Source organism: Esox lucius, chromosome 7 (genome assembly GCF_011004845.1).
Source record: "Esox lucius isolate fEsoLuc1 chromosome 7, fEsoLuc1.pri, whole genome shotgun sequence".
NCBI classification, from domain to species: Eukaryota; Metazoa; Chordata; class Actinopteri; order Esociformes; family Esocidae; genus Esox; species Esox lucius.
In genome coordinates, this window is record NC_047575.1 from 7,383,474 (window position 1) to 7,404,548 (window position 21,075).

Consider the following 21,075-nt stretch of genomic DNA (forward strand, 5'->3'; position numbering starts at 1 on the left):
ATAAAGGTTTAATAAAAAAGGTGGACAATACCATTTCTTAACATTGATGTTAGTTGAACGTTTTGTCTGCCTGTCTCACATATCAAAGTTACAGTGGCTTTTAAAAAACAAGAAACCAACCAAGCCTAGTTCAGCCGGCCCACAATAGAATGTGTTGCCATCTCAAAATTAGACCCTGGGTCGCCCACATGAAAGGCTGTGTCTTTTACCACTACACCTCGGAGCTGAGCATTTGCATGGTGTCAGTATAGCCTCTTGTCTCATCTCAAAACATATCAGTCAATATTTTGAACAAAACAAGAAAATTCTTGTAACAAATTATTATATTTATTTTGATTTACACTCACCTAAAGGATTATTAGGAACACCTGTTAAATTTTTCATTAATACTATTATCTAATCAACCAATCACATGGCAGTTGCTTCAATGGATATAGGGGTGTGGTTCTGGTCAAGACAATCTCCTGAACTCCAAACTGAATGTCAGAATGGGAAAGAAAGGTGATTAAGCAATTTTGAGCGTGGCATGGTTGTTGGTGCCAGACGGGCCGGTCTGAGTATTTCACAGTCTGCTCAGTTACTGGGATTTTCACGCACAACCATTTCTAGGATTTACAAAGAATGGTGTGAAAAGCATCCAGTATGCGGCAGTCCTGTGGGCGAAAATGCCTTGTTGATGCTAGAGGTCAGAGGAGAATGGGCCGACTGATTCAAGCTGATAGAAGAGCAACTTTGACTGAAATAACCACTTGTTACAACCGAGGTATGCAGCAAAGCATTTGTGAAGCCACAACATGCACAACCTTGAGGCGGATGGGCTACAACAGCAGAAGACCCCACCGGGTACCACTCATCTCCACTACAAATAGGGAAAAGAGGCTACAATTTGCACAAGCTCACCAAAATTGGACAGTTGAAGACTGGAAGAATGTTGCCTGGTCTGATGAGTCTCGATTTCTGTTGAGACATTCAGATGGCGTAAACAGAATGAGAACATGGATCCATCATGCCTTGTTGCCACTATGCAGGCTGCTGGTGTAATGTTGAGGGGGATGTTTTCTTGGCACACTTTAGTGCCAATTGGGCATTGTTTAAATGCCACGGCCTACCTGAGCATTGTTTCTGACCATGTCCATCCCTTTATGACCACCAGGTACCCATCCTCTGATGGCTACTTCCAGCAGGATAATGCACCATGTCACAAAGCTTGTATCATTTCAAATTGGTTTCTTGAACATGACAATGAGTTCACTGTACTGAAATGGCCCCCACAGTCACCAGATCTGAACCCAATAGAACATCTTTGGGATGTGGTGGAACGGGAACTTCGTGTCCTGGATGTGCATCCCACAAATCTCCATCAACTGCAAGATGCTATCCTATCAATATGGGCCAACATTTCTAAAGAATGCTTTCAGCACCTTGTTGAATCAATGCTGCTTAGAGTTAAGGCAGTTCTGAAGGCGAAAGGGGGTCAAACACAGTATTAGTATGGTGTTCCTAATAATCCTTTAGGTGAGTGTATAATTCCCAGTGTTAGACGCCATGTTTTAACAAACGTTTTGCCCTCCAGACTGTCAGAGCAACCACGTGACTGAAAACTATGAATTGGATGGTGAAAACCACTGCGGTGAAGTTAGCTTTATATTCAAGATTCGGACTTTGAACGTCAATACCTCATCAACGAAATATGCAAGAAAGATACAAATGACACTTTCCGAATCAGCTCACGATTGTGAACATGCAACACCCCTTGTTTTTTCGGTTTTATATTCATCTTTCAGAGTCGAAAAGAACGTGAGAAACTATTTTACAACGATACGAGGGTTAAGGCACCGTCTTAAAAGTGCACCATTATCTGGTCATGTTATAAAAAACCAACCAATATAGCTTAATAGATCTTTGAGCATTTAGCTATTGAGCATTTTTGTTAAAAATGTATTGGAAAATTGACAAAATAAAGGATTTTGATGGTAGAGCAGCTGTCCCTGAAGCTATATCAGTTGATTATTTCCATATTGGTTTTATTGGGTCCGAGCAATTTAGCATTTTTTTCATGGAAAATAGCTTTAAAACTATTAACAATTCAACAAATTGCCAAAATAAAGGATGCCGATGATAGAGCAGCTGTCCCTGAAGCCATATCAGTGGTTTAAAAGTATTTTTTACCTTGACTTGTTTAATAATACAAAACAATAATCATGTAAATGTTAGGGCACCGAATTCTGAGCTCTTCGTTTGTTTTGATTGGTATATGTTTTTTTGGTTGCAATGCAATTGGCATTTGTCAGTAAAAAAAATAAAAATGTCATACTTTACATATTTTATGAATAGCCCCGGATCTCAAATTGACCAAAAATAAAGGAATTAGAAATAGCCCTTGATCTATTCGTGTATAATTCCGATCGCGCTTTACATTCTGTCCCGGGGGGGAGGGGCTAAGCCCCAAATGTATTGTGATCCTAACAACGTCTCTGGTCATAGACATGGACATGACTGTAATGTTGTCTTTTCAAAATTGAACGCAACAGAGAAAACTGGGAGGTTTGCTTTTTCGCTGTCGCCAGCAGATGAAGAATATGTAATAGCTGTGTTTATGGCTGGTTTCGTTGATGAGGAATTGACGATCAAAGGAATTGAGCAGCATCTGTTGTTGGATGGGAGGCGTGGATTTACAACAGTATGGACCTAGACTCTAAGTCAGTGGATACACCGCTATAACTGCCATATATTTTGCTCATACTGCTGTCCTTCTGTAGAGGGAGGCTGAAATACATGAGACAAATGAGAAGTACGCGCAGAAGATCTGACACTATTATCTGCGGTAGGTTATAAAGTTTTTCTTTAAATTGATAAGTTACTGTTTAAAGACATGAAAGAGCTATAGTCTAAGCGCGCTACACAGTCGTACCTATTTTGTTAGAGTGTGAACAGCGCTTGAATTGGGCTAAAGTAAGTGCAGGAACTGCCAAATTAGACTATGTTCATCAAAATGTATGTGTTAAGGCTTGTTCCAGTAAGGCCAAAACAATCGCTTTTGCATAAAAAAATCAACCTTAAGGCTGTTTGCCTAGAATTATAACCGTTCAGGCTCACGTCAAGCACAGGGTGTGAATTAATTTGCATAACTTCGGTTATTACTACACACACAGTTTAACGATTATAACATATATATGATCACTTAATAAAGCCGCAATAATTTATTCATCTTTTAAATAGAATCTTATAGGCACTTTGCTATCTTAAAGCTGATGAATGTGGCTAATGGAGATATAAACATTATCAAATGACATGATATGGAGCTCTGAATTACTTTCGTGACAAGAGATCACATAGGTTTTACACATTTACAGCCCATTGAAACATAGCCTTTTAAATAATGGACTAGTTTCAGAACGTTTGACCTGGTAAATTTCCCAACAAATAAAAAACATTTAAAATCCCAAAAATCACAAACATTTTCCTTTTTATTTAACTGTTATTTAATGGAAACAAAATATGCATAATGTCGAATATCTATTTACACTCTATGAATTACAGTAAAGCTATGGTGGCACAGCAATAAGCTTCAGTTGATTTAGAATGAAATAATGTCCCAAAATACATTTAAATACACACTGTAAACCCTAACGTATTTCTTACTCAAATGTTTCTACTAAGTGTAACTCAAAGTAAGATTAATCTTCCCAATAACTTAGAAAGTTTGTTTTACTGACTTTTACTCCATTTTTATAAGTTTATAATGAAAATGTTCCCAGCATGCTCTGCTTCAACTTGATATTATTTTATTATCCTTTTTTGCATGTGCTTTGACTGATTAATTAATATTAACTACACAAACATCAAACACATACATTTGTCTAATGTCATCCAATCATTTAGCCAAACATACATTTTGCACCCACTACTGAAATGATTGTAAAAATTACATAAAATATCCATCTTTGTAGCAGATTCCCTGGTTCCAATAGGAATTATACATTCCTTTGCAAGCCAGTACCTTGTGGGTAGCGTTGCAAAACTCTGCCGAAGTTCCCATGTTTTCCAGAAATCTTAGCGGAAGTGTTGATTTTTATTTTGAAAATCTGTTTTTTTTTTTTATGAATGTTTTTTAAACATTAATTTCTATCCACTGTTGTAGGATTTCAAACTGACATTTCACAGCATATTTTTATGGCAACTGAAATGAACAGTTCATGAGCTCGTGGTGGGGGGCTTACAAGACTACAGTATAAGGATTTATGAATATGTTAAGTATTCACAGTTAATAACCGTTGACAAGGAATTGACAAAAGGGAATAAATGTTTTTTAAATAGTTTTTGGAAGTGTTCCTAAGCCCATGCAGTGATTTCCACTACAGAATCGTGTCTTTTATTCTATTATCAATATTCTGTATGTCAGTGACAATTGAAAAGCAGTAAGTTTGCATTTTTAAAATACAGATTTCATTCAAACCACCCTTGATTTATGTACAGATAAGCAAGGGAGTATAGGAGAGATTTTGGTATTTCAGGGGACACCTTTTATCTTTTGCAAATTGTTCTTTGGGAGGGACCAATTTACCTGCTTCTAACATATGTTGGTCAGGATCTTGTAGACAGGTCAATTGATGCATGGATCAATATATCAAATTGATTGGTTTCAGCATTATGAAGTACAACATAAGAAAACCAACCTCATAATTTGGGTTTTGATGGGATAAGACAGAGGAGCTAGCTTTTTAAGTACATCAACAGACAATGGGTACAGAGGATATCAATTACAAATGCAGATTTTGTTAATGTAAACACTGAATAAACTAATCCTGTCACATCTTTGTCACCTCAATAAGATATTGTGCCTAACAATATTTAGGTGAAAAACTCAATAAAATAAAAACTGACATTGTCTTGGCTGCATAAAGTGTGCACACCCTTTATAATATGGGTTGTAACAGAGTTCAGATTCAACCAATCACATTCCAAATCATGTACAAAGGTAACTGAAGTGATTCTGATTCAACCTTAAATTATTTGCTATTTCAAATCAGGAGAGGCATATAAAGTGATTTCGAAAGGCATTATATGTATCATGGAATACTGTGAAGACCATCATTAAAAAGTAGAGGAATCAAGATTGCATCACCAGGACACCAGGACAAAAATCCCTCCAAAATTGTTGACAGAAGCAAGTAGCATCCAAGCCTGTACGCATTTTGCAAAAAGACACATTCGATCTCCCAAAACCATGTTGGGAAATGTGTTATGGTCTGAGGAGATCAAGGACTTATTCAAAGACAATGTGGCTCATATCCCAAAGTATACAGTACCTAATGTAAATCATAGTGGCAGCAGCATCATGCTTTTGGGCTGCTTCTCTTTTGCGGGACAGAAGGGACAATGAATAGCACCAAATACGAAGATATTGAGCAAGCCCAATTTCACTTTTCAACTTGATAATCATTTAAACGACACATCCAAATCAACCAAGAAATGTTTTGCGAAAAGAATATCAATATCCTGGAATGGATATTGAAGTTGCTAAGCAGTTGAAGTTATTGCTATTACCCGCTACCCAAGCAGCTAACATTAGCTTGCATTAGCTACATATTTAGTTACTTATGCAATTACACACTACATTAGCTGGAAGAAAATACATTAGCTGAACACTACTTAGAGATGTGGCATGTTTTGCACTGTACTTTTATTCACTGCTTTTGGTTACGGCTGTGGAAACATATTGGTTTTACTGTTTGGCGATCAAAGAATGATTAGAATTTAGACAAATTAACTCATAGTGTAGTCAAATGTTTATATTTGGTCCCATATTCCTTGTCACTCAAAGAAAGCTTCTTTATCACAAATTCAAAAGGAAAAGTAGTGGATATGTCAGAAATTATTGGCTGTGTCAAAATGAGTGGTCGTGTCAAACTGAAAGGAGTGGGTGTGTCAAAGTTGAGGGTGTGTCACATAAAGACAAGTAGGAGTGTCAAGCAGAAAGGATTGGGTGTGTCAAACAGAAAGAATTGGGTGTGTCGAACAGAAAAGTAATGGGTGTAAAATAGAAGAAAAAAAAAGTCAAATGGGAATGTCTGTCAAAAGGAAAGGAGTGGGTGTGTCAAATACAACTATTTCCAAAAAAGTTGGGACGTTGTGTAAAATGCAAATAAAAACAGACTGCAATGATGTGCAAATAGTAAAAAGACAACAATACATTAAATGTTGAAACAGAGAAATGTTACTGTTCTTGGAAAAATACATTCCCATTTTGTATTTGGTGGCAACACGTTTAAAAGAAGTTGGGACTAGGGCATGTTTACCACTGTGTTGCATCGCCTCTTAACAATATTATGCAAGTGTTTGGGAACTGAGGAGACCAATTGCTGTAGTTTTGAAAGTGAAATGTATTCCCATTCTTTCTTGATATTTCAGCAGCTCAACAGTTCAGGGTCTCCTTTGTCGTATTTTTTGTTACATAATGCGCAAAATGGTTTCAGTGGGTGACAGGTCTGAACTGCAGGCAGGCAGACTCTTTTACTATGGAGCCATGCTATTGTGATACATGCAGGATGTGGTTTGGCATTGTCTTGCTGAAATAAGCAAGGCCTTCTCTTAAATGGCAGCATATGTTATATGCTGTTCAGCATTAATGGTGCCTTCACAGATGTGCAATTCACCCATGCCATGTGCACAAATACACCCCCATACCATCACGGATGTTGGCTTTTGAACTGTGCCCTGATAACAAGTTGGATGGTCCCTCTCCTTTTTAGTCCGGAGGACGCAGCATCCATGATAAAAAAAAAAGTAGAATTTTGATTAATCAGACCACAAGACGGTTTTCCACTTCGCCTTGGTCATCATCATCTTAAATTAGCTCAGGCCCAGAAAAGGCGACGACGGTTCTGGATCTTGTTTACATATGGTTTCTTCTTTGCATGGTAGAGTTTTAACTTGCATTTGTGGATCCAGCGACATACTGTGTTCACAGACAATGGTTTTTGGAAGTGTTCCTAAGCCCATGCAGTGATGTCCACTACAGAATTGTGTCTTTTTTTAATGCAGTACCGTCTGAGGGCCCGAAGATCATAGCCATCCAATATTGTTTTTCAGCCTTGTCCCATGCATACCGAGATTTCTCTGGATTCTCTGAATCTTTTAATTATATTGTGTACCGTATATCATGAGATCCCCAAACCCTTTGTAATTTTACATTGAGAAACATTGTTATAAAATGTTTGCACTCTTTGCCTGTGCATTCTTTCACAGAGTGGTCAATCCTCCCCATCCTCACTTCTGACCGACCCCTCCTCTCTGGATTGATCTTTTAATACCCAATCATGGTACTCACCTGTTGCCAATTGATTTTATTAGTTGTGTGATACTCCACCAGATTTAGTTTTTTAGCATTACACAACTTTTCCAGTCTTTTGTGGCCTCTGTCCCAACTTTTTTGAAATGTATTGCTGGCATCAAATTCAAAGTGAGCATATATGTTTCAAGAAACAATAAAATGTCTCAGTTTCATCATTTGATATGTTGTCTTTGTACTATTTTCTATTGAATGTGGGGTTTAAATGATTTGCACATCATTGCATTCTGTTTTTATTTACATTCATGCAGCATCCCAACATTTTTGGAAACAGGGTTGTAGAAGACAAAGAGAAAGGAGTGGGTATGTCAAAAGGAAAAGGGTGGGTTTAGATTGATCTGGGTCTCCTGTGTCGCAAAAAGGAGTTTCATGTTGCTTGTAAGCGTGTGCTGATTGTGACTGTCTCCCTGATATTTCCTACTATTGGCCACTATTGTGGGAAGGGAGTTTTGTTTCCACTCATGCCCTCCCGCTCTACTTGCCTCTAAACAGTAGACTGTATTGTAAACCAAAATGGCACTTAGATGAATACCAGCACTTGGTATTTCTTGTTTAGACTGCTAACCTACTTGACATCCTGAACTTGAATTACATCATGGAATACGGCAGCATTATCTCTCTGCCCACTGGGAAAAAATGTTGACACCTTGATATAACACAACTGTGATTCACCCCAATTTATTTCCTATTGCTGTGGCCAAAAAAATTGCCTTGAAAGGCAAAGAATCCAGCCAATCAGCTTATTTGCTTTCCATACATCCACTCTTTTTGGCCTTCCCACATTTACATTTTCTAGTGGTCAAATAAGGCTCTGGGTCCCTATAGTTATTTGGAGATCTAAAAATGGTTCTGTTAATAGCATCATATTTTCTTTGAATATTCTATATTATTGCCCGTTTAATAATAAATTTTGGTTCAAGCTCAAAATATATTTCTCAGTCAAGTGATCCTTTTTCATCTCTTTACAAATGTCTTCTTAAAATAATTTTGGAAATGTAATTTCTGAGGAGTTTGTTATGAGGTTTTTGGCATGTAGGGTGACTCTGGTTATTGATTGAGGTTAAAAGCTGGCTTTATCTGCGACATCAGCCACCCTGTATACTTTGGCTCCACTGAGCCTGCTGGCAGGGCCAGTTTTTTGTCATGAACCCATCCATTGTTTTCAATAAATCATAAAACAGTTTGACATTCTGAATCACAAAACAGTCTTAAAATGTGAATTGATAAATTTTCCAGTTTATCCTTTCCAGTAATGAAGAAACGTTTGTCACATGGTAAGGTGGAGTATGCAAAAGAGGTAAAATCTGAACTTCTCTATCTCCTGATGTTTTGTCATTCAGGTCCAAATGTTTGCTGTATGAGCATCTCCACAAGTTTCAGTGAAACCAAACATTTTCCTGGAATCAAAATATGATAATCTATTCTGTCTGGAACTGGAGACTGCAGACTGGCTGTTATCTCAGCATAACATTACCAAACATGGCTTTTATATGAAAAGCACTGAACAGCACGTCATGCCTAAACACTACCACATGTCACTGTCTCTTCAGAAAGAAGTTACTTAAATAAACCGGTTGTATTAGGATCCGTGCCTAATAGACAGTTTACTGAGACCAAATGAAATACTTTATTCTTTTAACTTATTATATAATTTCTGTAATATTAATTTAATCTAGTATTCTTTTTTCCCCCAGAACTCAGTCATCTCATGTTTTGGTCAGATGCTAATGAGACAATAACTGGTGTAACAACTATGTGTTCTGTTCTTTGTTTCAATGCAGCAGCTGGTAATAGGAAATAACGCATAAATAAACTGTTAATGAAGTGTTACATCCGAGTTCAGTGGATATTTAGCATGTGGGACATGTTGCTGCTTAAATAATATAAGTTCATGTTTCAGACAAATGCATTTCCCATCATTCCCAAGTTCTTAATTCTTCTCTGAATGGTCTCTTTAGTTCAGTCTGTAATTGTCTGTGTGTATCTGTTTTCCACTTGCCTCTAAAAAGCCAAAAAGATCCTAATTACAGTCCCTTTAATAACACTTATTGTAAGTGAACATATCTCACTGGAGTCCTTCCTGGAAATGTTAATCCCTATGGCAGCTCCTCAGACCCAGTCTGGGTTTTGTCTGAGTGTGTTTAATGCTTGTGTAATAACATTATATTGACCCAGTCGGAGTGTGTTTAATGCTTGTGTAATAACATTATATTGACCCAGTCTGAGTGTGTTTAATGCTTGTATAATAACATTATATTGACCCAGTCTGAGTGTGTTTAATGCTTGTGTAATAACATTATATTGACACAGTCTGAGTGTGTTTAATGCTTGTGTAATAACATTATATTGACCCAGTCTGAGTGTGTTTAATGCTTGTGTAATAACTTTATATTGACATACTTTTACAATGGAAAGAATTCTTGAGCTTGTTTATGCGTTTGGTGACACCTTTTGTTGTATGTTTCTAAACCATACATGGACTTTCCATCCTTTCCATCGCTCATGCAGTTTATGATGCTTTTTTTTCTTAGGCAGATTAAATGTGACCAAAAGAAAATGTGTTGAATCTGTGACATTTTCAAATCAGATCTAATTTATTCTATGCTTTCACCTAGGAGGCTTTAAATCTTTAATCAATTTCAATGTTTTTTCAAATCTATTTCTTATCTCGTATCTAGTATTTGTCCCTCTAGTATGTTTAAACAAATCAATCTCTGTGTTTGTATATATGTCACCTATAGAACATCGTTTTTCATAAATGTATGTGTTTTTCTATTGATCTATATATAAATATTTTTTTATGGAATGATTGTGCCTGTAAACCAAAAGGAAAAATAAGGGTAATGTGACCTCTATGTTTATATACATATATTCACCAAGACTTTTAAAAAATACATATATGTCAATATCAATATTCATCAATATCAGTTTTTTAAATGTTTCAAGCTCTTAGTTTTTTCTCTATTATTCTCAGTTTTATCTCTATCAATCTTTTGTATCTGTTGATCTTCCTGATTTATCTATCGACACGTTTTGTATCGTCTGATTCCTATGTCTTTTTGCCGGACCGCGTAAGCTGAGCTGGCTAAGAAGAGTGAATGTCCCTTACTGAGTGACCGAGTGATTGAGTGCCTGGCTGACCACCCTTTGTTAAATAGTATAGTGGTTAGAGAAGCAGAGATGAGAACTATAGGTCTCAAGTTCGTATCTCCTCGCAGGCAAAGCGAAGTACGCATTGTGAATTATTCTGTATTGACGAAAACCTCGCTGGCTGAAACTGCATATGGTTATTTTGCGTCTGTTTCTGGCATGGAAAAGTTCATCTTCAGTCTCGCTAGCAATTGCACAGTTTTTATTGCGGGCCGGCTGAACTAGGCTTGCCTGGTTTCTTGTTATCTATTCATCTTGTTGTGTTTTTTTACCAATCAACCTTCATGTATTCGCAGGTCGATTTAAATAAATCAATTTTTATGTACTTTTTTTTAATCATTGACTGTTTTATAAATCATGTTTTATTTTTTTTATTTTATTTATTGATATCTGGATTTTTGTCTGCCTATTCCACACACCCAGCCCCCCGATGTGATGCAGAGACAGATGTGATACACCCCTGCACTTAGCTGTTCATAGAGTAGCACCGCATGCAGTGCCATTTGGGGTCATGGCCTAGGGCTGTTTCAAGTCTGTATCCCGTCTTGGCATTGGGTTTAGTCATATTTTCTGCTTAAGCTTTTTTATATATCTTTTCATTCTTGAACTTGTGCATGTTTTAATTAGATTTCCTTTGCTCTATATTCAATTAGATTCTGTTTTACACTTGGAGATCAAGGTGTCTGGTCAACCCAGTTGAGTTTCTCCTTTGTGTGATTTCTGCGGTGCTCCAGCTGTTCCTTGATTCAGTGGTTAAGATCTGGAATCTGATCCATGCCCAGAAAGTGGTCACTCCCTGCTAATTGTCATTTGTAAAAGCTTAGAGCCCAGAACACCAAACCCATTGGACAAGAACACTAGACTTGGAACTGTGCAATTAGATTATAACCACTACCCACTTCTGGTTGAACAATATGGACATTCTTACATCACTTCCTGTCCAGTAGTGCATTATTTCATGAAAAAATTTATACCCATTAACTAGCTGTTGCCTTGAAGAAAAGTAAACAATGTACAAGTACAGTTAAAATGATTGTTTGCAAAATCTTGCGATAACAAAAGCTGTGATGCAATAGGTATTTCTTCTTTTACGGTTATAATAAAGTAAATGTATTGCTGTAGTATATCACTCATCTATTTGCTTTTGAATCAGTAGATTATTGTAACAGTTACAGTAGCTGCTGAGAATTTCATGCTACATATGCATAGCATTTCAGTGGAATTTGTGAGCAGGTCTGACTTGTCTTTGGCAGAAGTGGGATATACAATCAGAGGTTGATCTAGCTGGAATGTTTTTAATTTCAATGTTATTCAGCCTACGGTGGGAATATGTTATTGGAAATGTGACTAACGCCTGCATGTTTCACTTTCTTTTGCAGATTTGCTTTAAAATAATCATTATGATAACCGGAACATCCAAGAGTCCTCATTGAACATAACAAATTAAATCTTGGTTGACATAGCAGGGAGTCAAATGTTTGAACCTCTGACTTTGTGACCCGATGTCTCTGTGACCCGATGTCTCTGTGACCCGATGTCTCTGCCATTGAGAAATAGGGAGCTCTTTAATCTGAGCATCCCCATAGAGGCCAATCATTCAGACCCCAGACCGGAGACTGTCAAGGTGGAGAACTGGGCTGCTCTGCTCATCGTTGTGGTCATTTTCATCACTGTGGCGGGCAACACCCTGCTAATTCTGGCTGTGTCTCTTGAGAAGAAGCTGCAGAATGCCACCAGCTTCTTCCTGCGTTCCCTGGCCGTGGCAGACATGCTAGTGGGGTTTCTTGTCATGCCGGTCTCACTCATTAACATTTTCTGTGGTAGGTAGTAGTGAATTATTTAAAATGCAATGTGAAGCACGTGTATGTTTTACCTACTGGGTAAGGAGCTCTTGGAAGCAGCTGGGGATAACTGTCTCTACTGTGAGGTGATGTTAGACTGGATGACAAAGAAAAAAGGGAAAGATGCTGTGTAATTGATTCTGTAGTCATATTTCTATATCAGTTGGTGTAATTGACCAAGCCCCATATACAAGGTTACGGTGAGGGAATAAAGTATTTGATCCCCTGCTGATTTTGTACGTTTGCCCAGAGACAAAGAAATTATCAGTCTATAATTTTAATGGTAGGTTTATTTGAACAGTAAGAGACAGAATGAAATATTTTAAAAATAAACATAAAACGCATGTTAGAAATGTTATAAATTGATTTGCATTTTAATTAGTCAAATAAGTATTTGATCCCCTCTCAATCAAAAAGATTTCTGGTGCCCAGGTGTCTCACTCTTAAAGGGAGTGCTTCTAATCTCAGCTTGTTACCTGTATAAAAGACACTTGTCCACAGAAGCAATCAATCAATCAGATTCCAAACTCTCCACCATGGCCAAGAACAAAGAGCTGTCCAAGGATGTCAGGGACAAGATTGTAGACCTACACAAGGCTGGAATGGGCCATCGCCAAGCAGCTTGGTGAGAAGGTGACAACAGTTGGTGCGATTATTTGCAAATGGATAAAAAAACCCTTTGGAGCTGTCTATCTCCCTCGGTCTGGGGCTCCACCAAGAAAACCACTGGTAACACGCAAAGCTGTGAAGGACTGAAATCCTGCAGCGCCCGCAAGGTCCCCCTGCTCAAGAAAGCATATGTACAGGCCCGTCTGAAGTTCCAAGTGCCAATAAACATCTGAATGATTCAGAGGAGAACTGGGTGAAAGTGTTGTGGGTCAGATGAGACCAAAATCAAGCTCTTTGGCATCATCTCTACTCACCGTGTTTGGAGGAGGAGGAATGCTGCCTATGACCCCAAGAAAATCATCCCCACTGTCAAACATGGAGGTGGAAACATTATGCTTTGGGGGTGTTTTTCTGCTAAGGAGACAGGACAACTTCACCGCATCAGAGGGACGATGGACGGGGCCATGTACCGTCAAATCTTGGGTGAGAACCTCCTTCCCTCAGCCAGGGCATTGAAAATGGGTCGTGGATGGGTATTCCAGCATGACAATGACCCAAAACACACGGCCATGGCAACATAGGAACATCTCAAGAAGAAGCACATTAAGGAACTGGAGTGGTCTAGCCAGTCTCCAGACCTTAATCCCATAGCAAATCTGTGGTGAGAGCTGAAGGTTTGAGTTGCTAAACGTCAGCCTCAAAACCTTAATGACTTGGAGAAGATCTGCAAAGAGGAGTGGGACAAAATCCCTCCTGAGATGTGTGCTAACCTGGTGGCCAACTACAAGAAACGTCTGACTTTTGTGATCACCAACAAGGGTTTTGCAACCAAGTACTAAGTCATGTTTTGCAGAGGGGTCGAATATTTATTTAACTCATTAAAATGCTAATCAATTTATAACATTTTTGACATGCGTTTTTCTGACATGCGGAGCTGGCTAAGAAGAGCGAAAGTCTCTTACTGAGTGAGTTACTGACTGACTGACCCTTGTCAAATATCATAGCGGTTAGAAAAGCAGACTTGTGAACTGTAGGTCCTGAGTTTGTATCTCCTCGCAGGCGAAGCGAAGTACGCATTGTTAATTATTCTGTATTGACGAAAACCTTGCTGGCTGAAACTGTATATGGTTATTTTGCAACTGTTTCTGGCATGGAATAGTTCATCTTCAGTCTCGCTAGAAATTTCTCAATTCTAATGATTCTTCTTAGGAAGTTAGTAGATACTAGTAAGCCTATTACTGGCTAATAAGCTGTTAAAACGGCCAGTGGCAAAAGCAATACAGTTCATAGACGCTATTTGTGGAGGAGGTAAACTTAATAAGAAACGTTAGTCAGTTTTACTCAATCCTCAATGGAGTCTAGCGACTACTGAAATGTGTAATGCTGTGGTGTCGTAGTTAAAGATATAGTGACTCTCTTGTGGAAGACCTAAGTTCGAATCTATTGAGAGCAACGACATTATTGAATTATTTCTGGTAGATTCCACGATTCTCTCGTCTTTTCACTTGATGAAAAAGTTAGTTATCATTGCCTTTATTAATAGTTATTGTATAAATGTCATTCACAAATGAAAGAAAAAAGTATATTGTTTTGCCATGAAAGAAAAAAAGATGTTCCTATGTCGTGAAATGAAATAGCTTTGGGAGACTCGCTAACAATTGCTCATTTCTTATGACTGTTCCAGTTTGTTAGTAGATACCGGTAAAGCTTATTACTGGCTAATACGCTGTTAAAATGGCCAGTGGCAAACGCCTTACATAGAAACTATCTGTGGTGGAGGTAAACTTAGTAAGAAACGTTAGTCAGTTTAACTGTATCAGTGTCACACACGAATGGCCAATTAACTATTAAAACGTCCAGTGGCAAAGAGAGGATTTGTTCAAGATAGAGACAAGAGGCTATACTGACACCCAGCAAAAATACAGCTCCCTGATGTAGTGGTTAATGATGCAGCCTTTGACGTGGGCGACCTGGGTTTGAATCTCAAGATGTGACTATATTCTGTTGCGGGCCTGCTGAACTAGGCTTGCCTTGTTTTGTTGTTATTCTGTCTCTCACTGTTCAAATAAACCTACCATTAAAATTATAGACTGATCAATTCTTTGTCAGTGGGCAAACATACAAAATCAGCAGGGGATCAAATACTTCTTCTCATCACTGTAAATCAGCAGATCACAATTTTAGTAAAAGACACACAGACAAGGATAAAGGGACAGTTAATGTGTTTACAAAAATGTTCATAGACAAGGATAAATGGACAGTTCATATTTTTACCAAAATGCCATATTTTCAGTAAACTACAGCAGAGAATGCATCAACCAGGTCTGTTTCTAGTTATATTCTATACATCTATTCAATTATTTAATTGTTCATGAGACCACACCATAAAATGACCTTTGATAATGAAAACACAGTAGTTGTTTACTCTGATTGTGTGCCTGTCCATTCCTCAGACTACGTGTGGCACTTCCCCAAACTCCTCTGTCCCATCTGGATCTTCCTAGACGTGTTGCTCTCCACAGCATCCATCATGCACCTGTGCGCCATCTCACTGGACCGCTATGTGGGCATCTGTAACCCCATCAAATACACCCGCTCCAACTCCCTCTTCAAGGCCAAGGTTAAGATCGCCCTGGTCTGGACCCTCTCCATATGTGAGTTCCTGTGGATGTAGTTATTGTACATCTGAACTGAAAAAAAGTTTAAACCAGAAACCTCAATAATACAATTATTATAGGAGTCATAGCAAGCTTGTCTATCTGCAGCGCATATTGGCGGGCCTAAAGCACCACAGGCATAAGCACCCCAAAGAATAATTTAGGAATGAGTCAACCGGCATCCTTTAGCCGACGTCCATCTGTCAACTGACTGCCTATGAAGGTGACAAGCGGCTGTTGAGATAATTCTTGGATGAGACACATTTGACTCGAGTCCAAACAGCAGTATCTGATTGATTGCCTCCCCCGAGAGATCAGCACCCCAAGTCCCTGGCCTAGCCCCGTCGCTAGTGGTTGAGCATTTCATGAAAATAATATTTGAGTTTTTTTCTACAGTTTGCCAGGACGCCATTGCAAGTTTTTTATTGCCAAAATGTTAACTGGAAAATATTTTAATGCTATAAATACAGTAAATTTGATTCCCACCATTTTCATTGTCAATAATTTCATGTTACTGACATTTTATAGCTTATTGATTTAGCAAAAGCTCTTATCTAAACGTACAATACTTACATGAGCAAATATGGTCATCTGCCACACATTTTCAGCTTGCTGTTGATAAGATGTACATTATTAACATGAATCAATTAAAACACAAGACATCTAAGTGAAAGCAAAAGTACAAATTCATTAGGAAACAGCCCACTGAGCCTGTGTTATCACGCATACAAAATGCTGACAATGGACAATATTGTGTCTAATCAGTGTTGGTTTCAAAACTCAACATTTTGATTCCAACAGTTGTCCCCAACAGTGAAATAGGGGAGGGGACTCTAGAACACGTCTTTAATTTCTTATGGGATTCACATTCAACTGTAGGTCAAAACAGAAAGGCACCATCATAAAACAGAACATGGCAACAAAGGAAAAAATGAACTGACCCCTGTTCAAAAGTCATACCCTTAGATAATACTGTGTATTGCCCCCTTTAACATCTAGTGACAGCGTGCAGTCTTGTGTAATAGTTGTCTGTGAGGCCCTGAATTCTTGCTGGTGGTATAGCTGTCCATTCGTCTTGGTAAAATGCCTCCAGGTCATGCAAAGTCTTTGGTCGTGCAGAAGAATGCAAATTGTCTGCCAGTATTTTCTGATAACACAATGCATTCATCTTGCCATCAATTTTCACAAGATTCCCCATGCTTTTAGACCAGATTCCCCATGCTGCGCCTGGTTCCTCCACTCAACCTCGCCATGACAAGAAAGTTCCATTACCTTGTTACTTATGACAGTTATTTTCTGCTTCCCATGGCTGCGTATCTAGCCTGCTCAGTGCATCCACATGAGAGCTGATATTTTAATTTAATTGGCTGATTTGGAAAAATACTTTAACCTGAACTTAAACAACCTCCTCTGAGGCAACAGGGCCTCCCAGGCACGTTTTAGAGAACCTTTGTCCTTTCCGCAGATGGACTCCTTTGCTATTATATCTCTTCACGCTTTAATCATGTAGTATGGCCCTATTTAATTGCAGTCCCAAAGCAACGTAACATTGTGGATAACTTCGTAAATGTACTATCCAACTTCTACTGTACACAGGAGCCCATCCACTAGAATATTCACCAACCAATCACTGTCTCTCCAGGATGTCCTCCATGGAGGGTTGAGACAGGGTTGTACACTTCTGCAACTGCTGTTCCTTCTAGCATGAAGCTTCTCGCTCAAGAAATAAGAAATAATTGTATGTTATTAACAAAACATGTAGAAATGTATTGTTAAAAACATAAAAGTTCTCTACAAGAATGATGACATTTTCATCTGTGTAACCGCAATCTAGTATCCCAGTCCTACTTAAGTTGGTTAATTTGTTTGGTATGTTCTTTGGAAAGAAAATCAATTGGAATAAGAGTAAGCTGATGCCCATATGGATGCGTAATCGCACTTGGTCAGAACATCTTCCATTGAAGATGAAGTGACTCCCTTTTAATATTATACCCTCTGATAGTCAAACTGAAAGCAGACACACAATGTTCTAGAACCTGGACTCGAAGAAATTTAATATTGTAGTCCAGCAGAAGCAAATTGGTTCAGGTGTAGGTCAGACAGTACAGCTTTGTTTTGTTGTACTCATGCATCTCCTTGTTGTATACTGGGTACCTTCAAACTCAATTGTGTTTTGTGGCCTGTGTAAGGCATTTGAGAACACATTTGGCACCTTTTCTCTCAGTAACCTGCTGGCAAGGCCTTCATCACATTAATGACATGGCGAGATTTGGACAGGAGGAAAAAATTACTACAGTTCTAATAATTACCAAGGCATTAATCTGGTATTATAAAGAACAGTAAATCGGTAAAAAGCGTGACTTTCTATTAGGCCGTTAACATATGTACTGTCACACTGGCGTCATCCAGCTGGCTTAGAAAAGAGTGTGGCACCCTTTCTTTGTTGGCACTTTCATCATGTCGGTCTGGAGAAATCACTTCATAATCCCAGTATGCATAGCACTGCTCATGTCTGTTAGTACATTACGAGTAATTTTGACCTTAGGCCAATGGCATTGCTGCTCCCAATCAAACTATTCTCATCCTCTCCAACCTTTATAATGCCTTTGAGCGATGGAGAGATTTGGAGATTTATAACATTGGCGATGTTTACATAGAAGCTTTTGCCAACTTTAATTTAAAATATAGGGAAACCAATGACCTTTCCAAAAATATTGTACACTTTTTGATACCTACTGATTATAGTCTTTGTTAGAAAGCCTCATCCATGGTCTAAGATAGTCCAGCTGTGTTAATTGTTGCCTTCAGTGAAAAAACTTTCACTTTAGGTCTATTGAAGAAATATCTTAAGAAATAAAATAAACTAAACCATGAACCTGCATTTAAAACATTTTCAACCAAGGGATAATGGGTGCCTCAAAACATGCCCCATCCATATGTTGGACCATATTACTGTTTATTATCAATATGAAAAATTGTAATTGTTCAATCAACCCTCATCAGAGGAAAAATGGGAGGAGAAACTATAGCACTGCATTTTCTATAGCAGACTTTGTGGATAGCTTTGAGAACATTCATACCTGTTCAGTGCTCAACACCTGTTCAACTCCAGAATTTTTCTTATAGAATTTAAGATTTTCCACAGATTGCATTAAATTATGTTACTGATACTTGTTGTTTAGGTTACAAAATGTCAAACTGTAGATGTCACACTATTCCACTGCTTTGCCCAGCGTTCAAACCTGATCAGCTGATAGTCATGCGTTTCGTGTGATTCTAACATTTGGGTTGTAATTCCATGTCCATATCTCTCACAATGTCTTTGTCTCTGTCTCTCACTGACAGTGATCTCCTTGCCCATCCCTGTCATTGGCCTGTATAATGACTCGAACGTGTTTGACGACAGGACCTGCGTACTAAACGAGAGACGCTTTGTCCTGGTGGCCTCCTTTGTGGCCTTCTTCATCCCTTTGATTATCATGGTGGTCAGCTACTGTCTGACCATACGTGTGTTACAGCGTCAGGCCTCTGCTTTCCTGCATGGAGGAGACCAGGCTTCCGTCAGCCGTCCTGTCTTACTCGGGATCACCCCGCCGCCTCCCCAAGGAGACTGCCTGAACCTCCTCCAGCAGGACTCTGGTGGTCCCGAGTCCTCAACAGCTGTCGACGCCTCAGAGGTTTCCGTCTCTCAAGAAGGGAGGCGGGACCCGGGGGGATCTGCCGGGAGGCCTTGCATGGCTCAATCGATCAAAAATGAGAGAAGAGCATCCAAGGTCCTGGGTGTGGTGTTTTTCCTCTTCCTGGTTATGTGGTGTCCATTCTTCATCACCAACGTGCTCAGCGCATTATGTGAAATCTCAGAAGTAAGCCTGTGCAACAAGTCTGCCTTGACAGTGCTCCTGAGGGTTTTTGTTTGGGTGGGATATGTCTCGTCTGGTGTCAACCCATTGGTCTACACTCTGTTCAACAGAACCTACAGACATGCCTTCCAACGTTACCTAAAATGTATCTACGTCAACCCGACAGCCAAGAGCTCCGCAGCCAACCCCGTATTTCCAGTCTGCAGTGTCCCACCTGTACTCAGCAGGGAAGGTACCAACAATGGTAACCTCTACAATGGAAAGTGCATGTCATTAAAGGATGGACTTAGATTTAGGGGAGAGGACGAAGGATCTGGAATGTTAGAGAAGTTGGTGAGTGTCTGTCCTGCCCCTGTTGAGCATATCAGCTGTGTCTGATCTCGCTGGCTGGCCTTATAGCCTGTCTCCTAAAAGCTCTATCTCCTTCTGCATACAATGCATTGTTGTGAAAAGGCGTTGCAGTCACGGTTTGAATTCTCCTGCTCCACTCCCTATTCAAACAAATCATCAATGCTTGCACCCGTAAAAATGATAAGTAATCCTAACGCAATACTTTTGTAAAGCGTTATTTTGTTCTAACATCCAAAGCTGAAGAAATCGAAGAAAATGACAAAAAATACAAGCCAAAACACACAGCATTTTAAGGAGACAGACAAAGCTAAATACAGTGTTCATCAGATGCAATGAACAGGAGAAGAACCTTTTCAGTGTTTCGTGGTGCGCTAAAGAGACGAGAGACTCTGTAGGCCTGAAAGAAAAAGTGTTAAGACTGAAGAATGTGACAGACAGATATTGAATCTGTATTTGTCAGAGGTTAATACTTGTATTAACTTTGCAGAGTAAGTAAATTCTCATTGTGTTCCTTTTAAAGGAATGTCAACTGCACTGCTGATTGATCAAAAAGGTGTTTTCCTCTCATAAGAGGGCTTTGGGAAGGTCAAAAAGGGCTTACAAACAAATGTGACTCATATCTTTTTAATCCTAGAATCTCAGTGCCACCATGTGGACATCTACAGTACAACACATAAACATGTAATTTCTTACTTGTTTATTTATTGCTAGATTTCCACAAGCAGCCCAATTCTGGTCTTTTTTCACTATATGGTCTTATGAGCAATCAAATCCACTTTTCATCTCACAAATATGAAATGAAAAGATTTGCTCCTACTGGTTAAAAGACCAATTAGTGAAAATAATATACTGTGTAGCTGGGTTAGAGAAGGATATAAAAGTTGTTTCTGTCACTGAATGTAGAGTGTCAGACAATTGATAATCAAGATGTGCTTCAAGATGTGCTTATTCATAAACACGGGTACCTGGGTACAAACCTTGACTATAGAAATCAGCAGTATTCTCCAAGGAAATTATAACTTCTACGTAATTTGTCATTGATTGGTTGACTTTTACAGAATTTATATACATGACATATCTAAGTTTTACCTATTATGAAACCAAGGTTTTAAATGTGCAGTCAACAACAAGCTCTTTGTCTTCCAGAAATTCAAGGTCTCAAGAGATTATCACATCAAACCATATCACAATTTATAGAGATAGAAACCTTATCACAATTTATAGAGACAGGAACCTTATCACAATTTATAGTAATA

At 38.7% G+C, this 21,075-nt stretch overlaps 1 protein-coding gene across 1 annotated transcript; it reads left to right on the top strand.

Moving 5' to 3' along the window:
- The first annotated feature begins 2,475 nt into the window (after nt 1-2,475).
- On the top strand, nt 2,476-20,052 carry LOC105024655 (5-hydroxytryptamine receptor 2C). The gene is made up of 4 exons (XM_010894725.4): nt 2,476-2,824; nt 11,881-12,321; nt 15,405-15,605; nt 18,954-20,052. Exons 2-4 carry the CDS (start codon nt 12,036-12,038, stop codon nt 19,844-19,846), a joined length of 1,380 nt encoding a protein of 459 aa, XP_010893027.2. The 5' UTR covers nt 2,476-2,824; nt 11,881-12,035; the 3' UTR covers nt 19,847-20,052.
- The last annotated feature ends 1,023 nt before the right edge of the window (nt 20,053-21,075 follow it).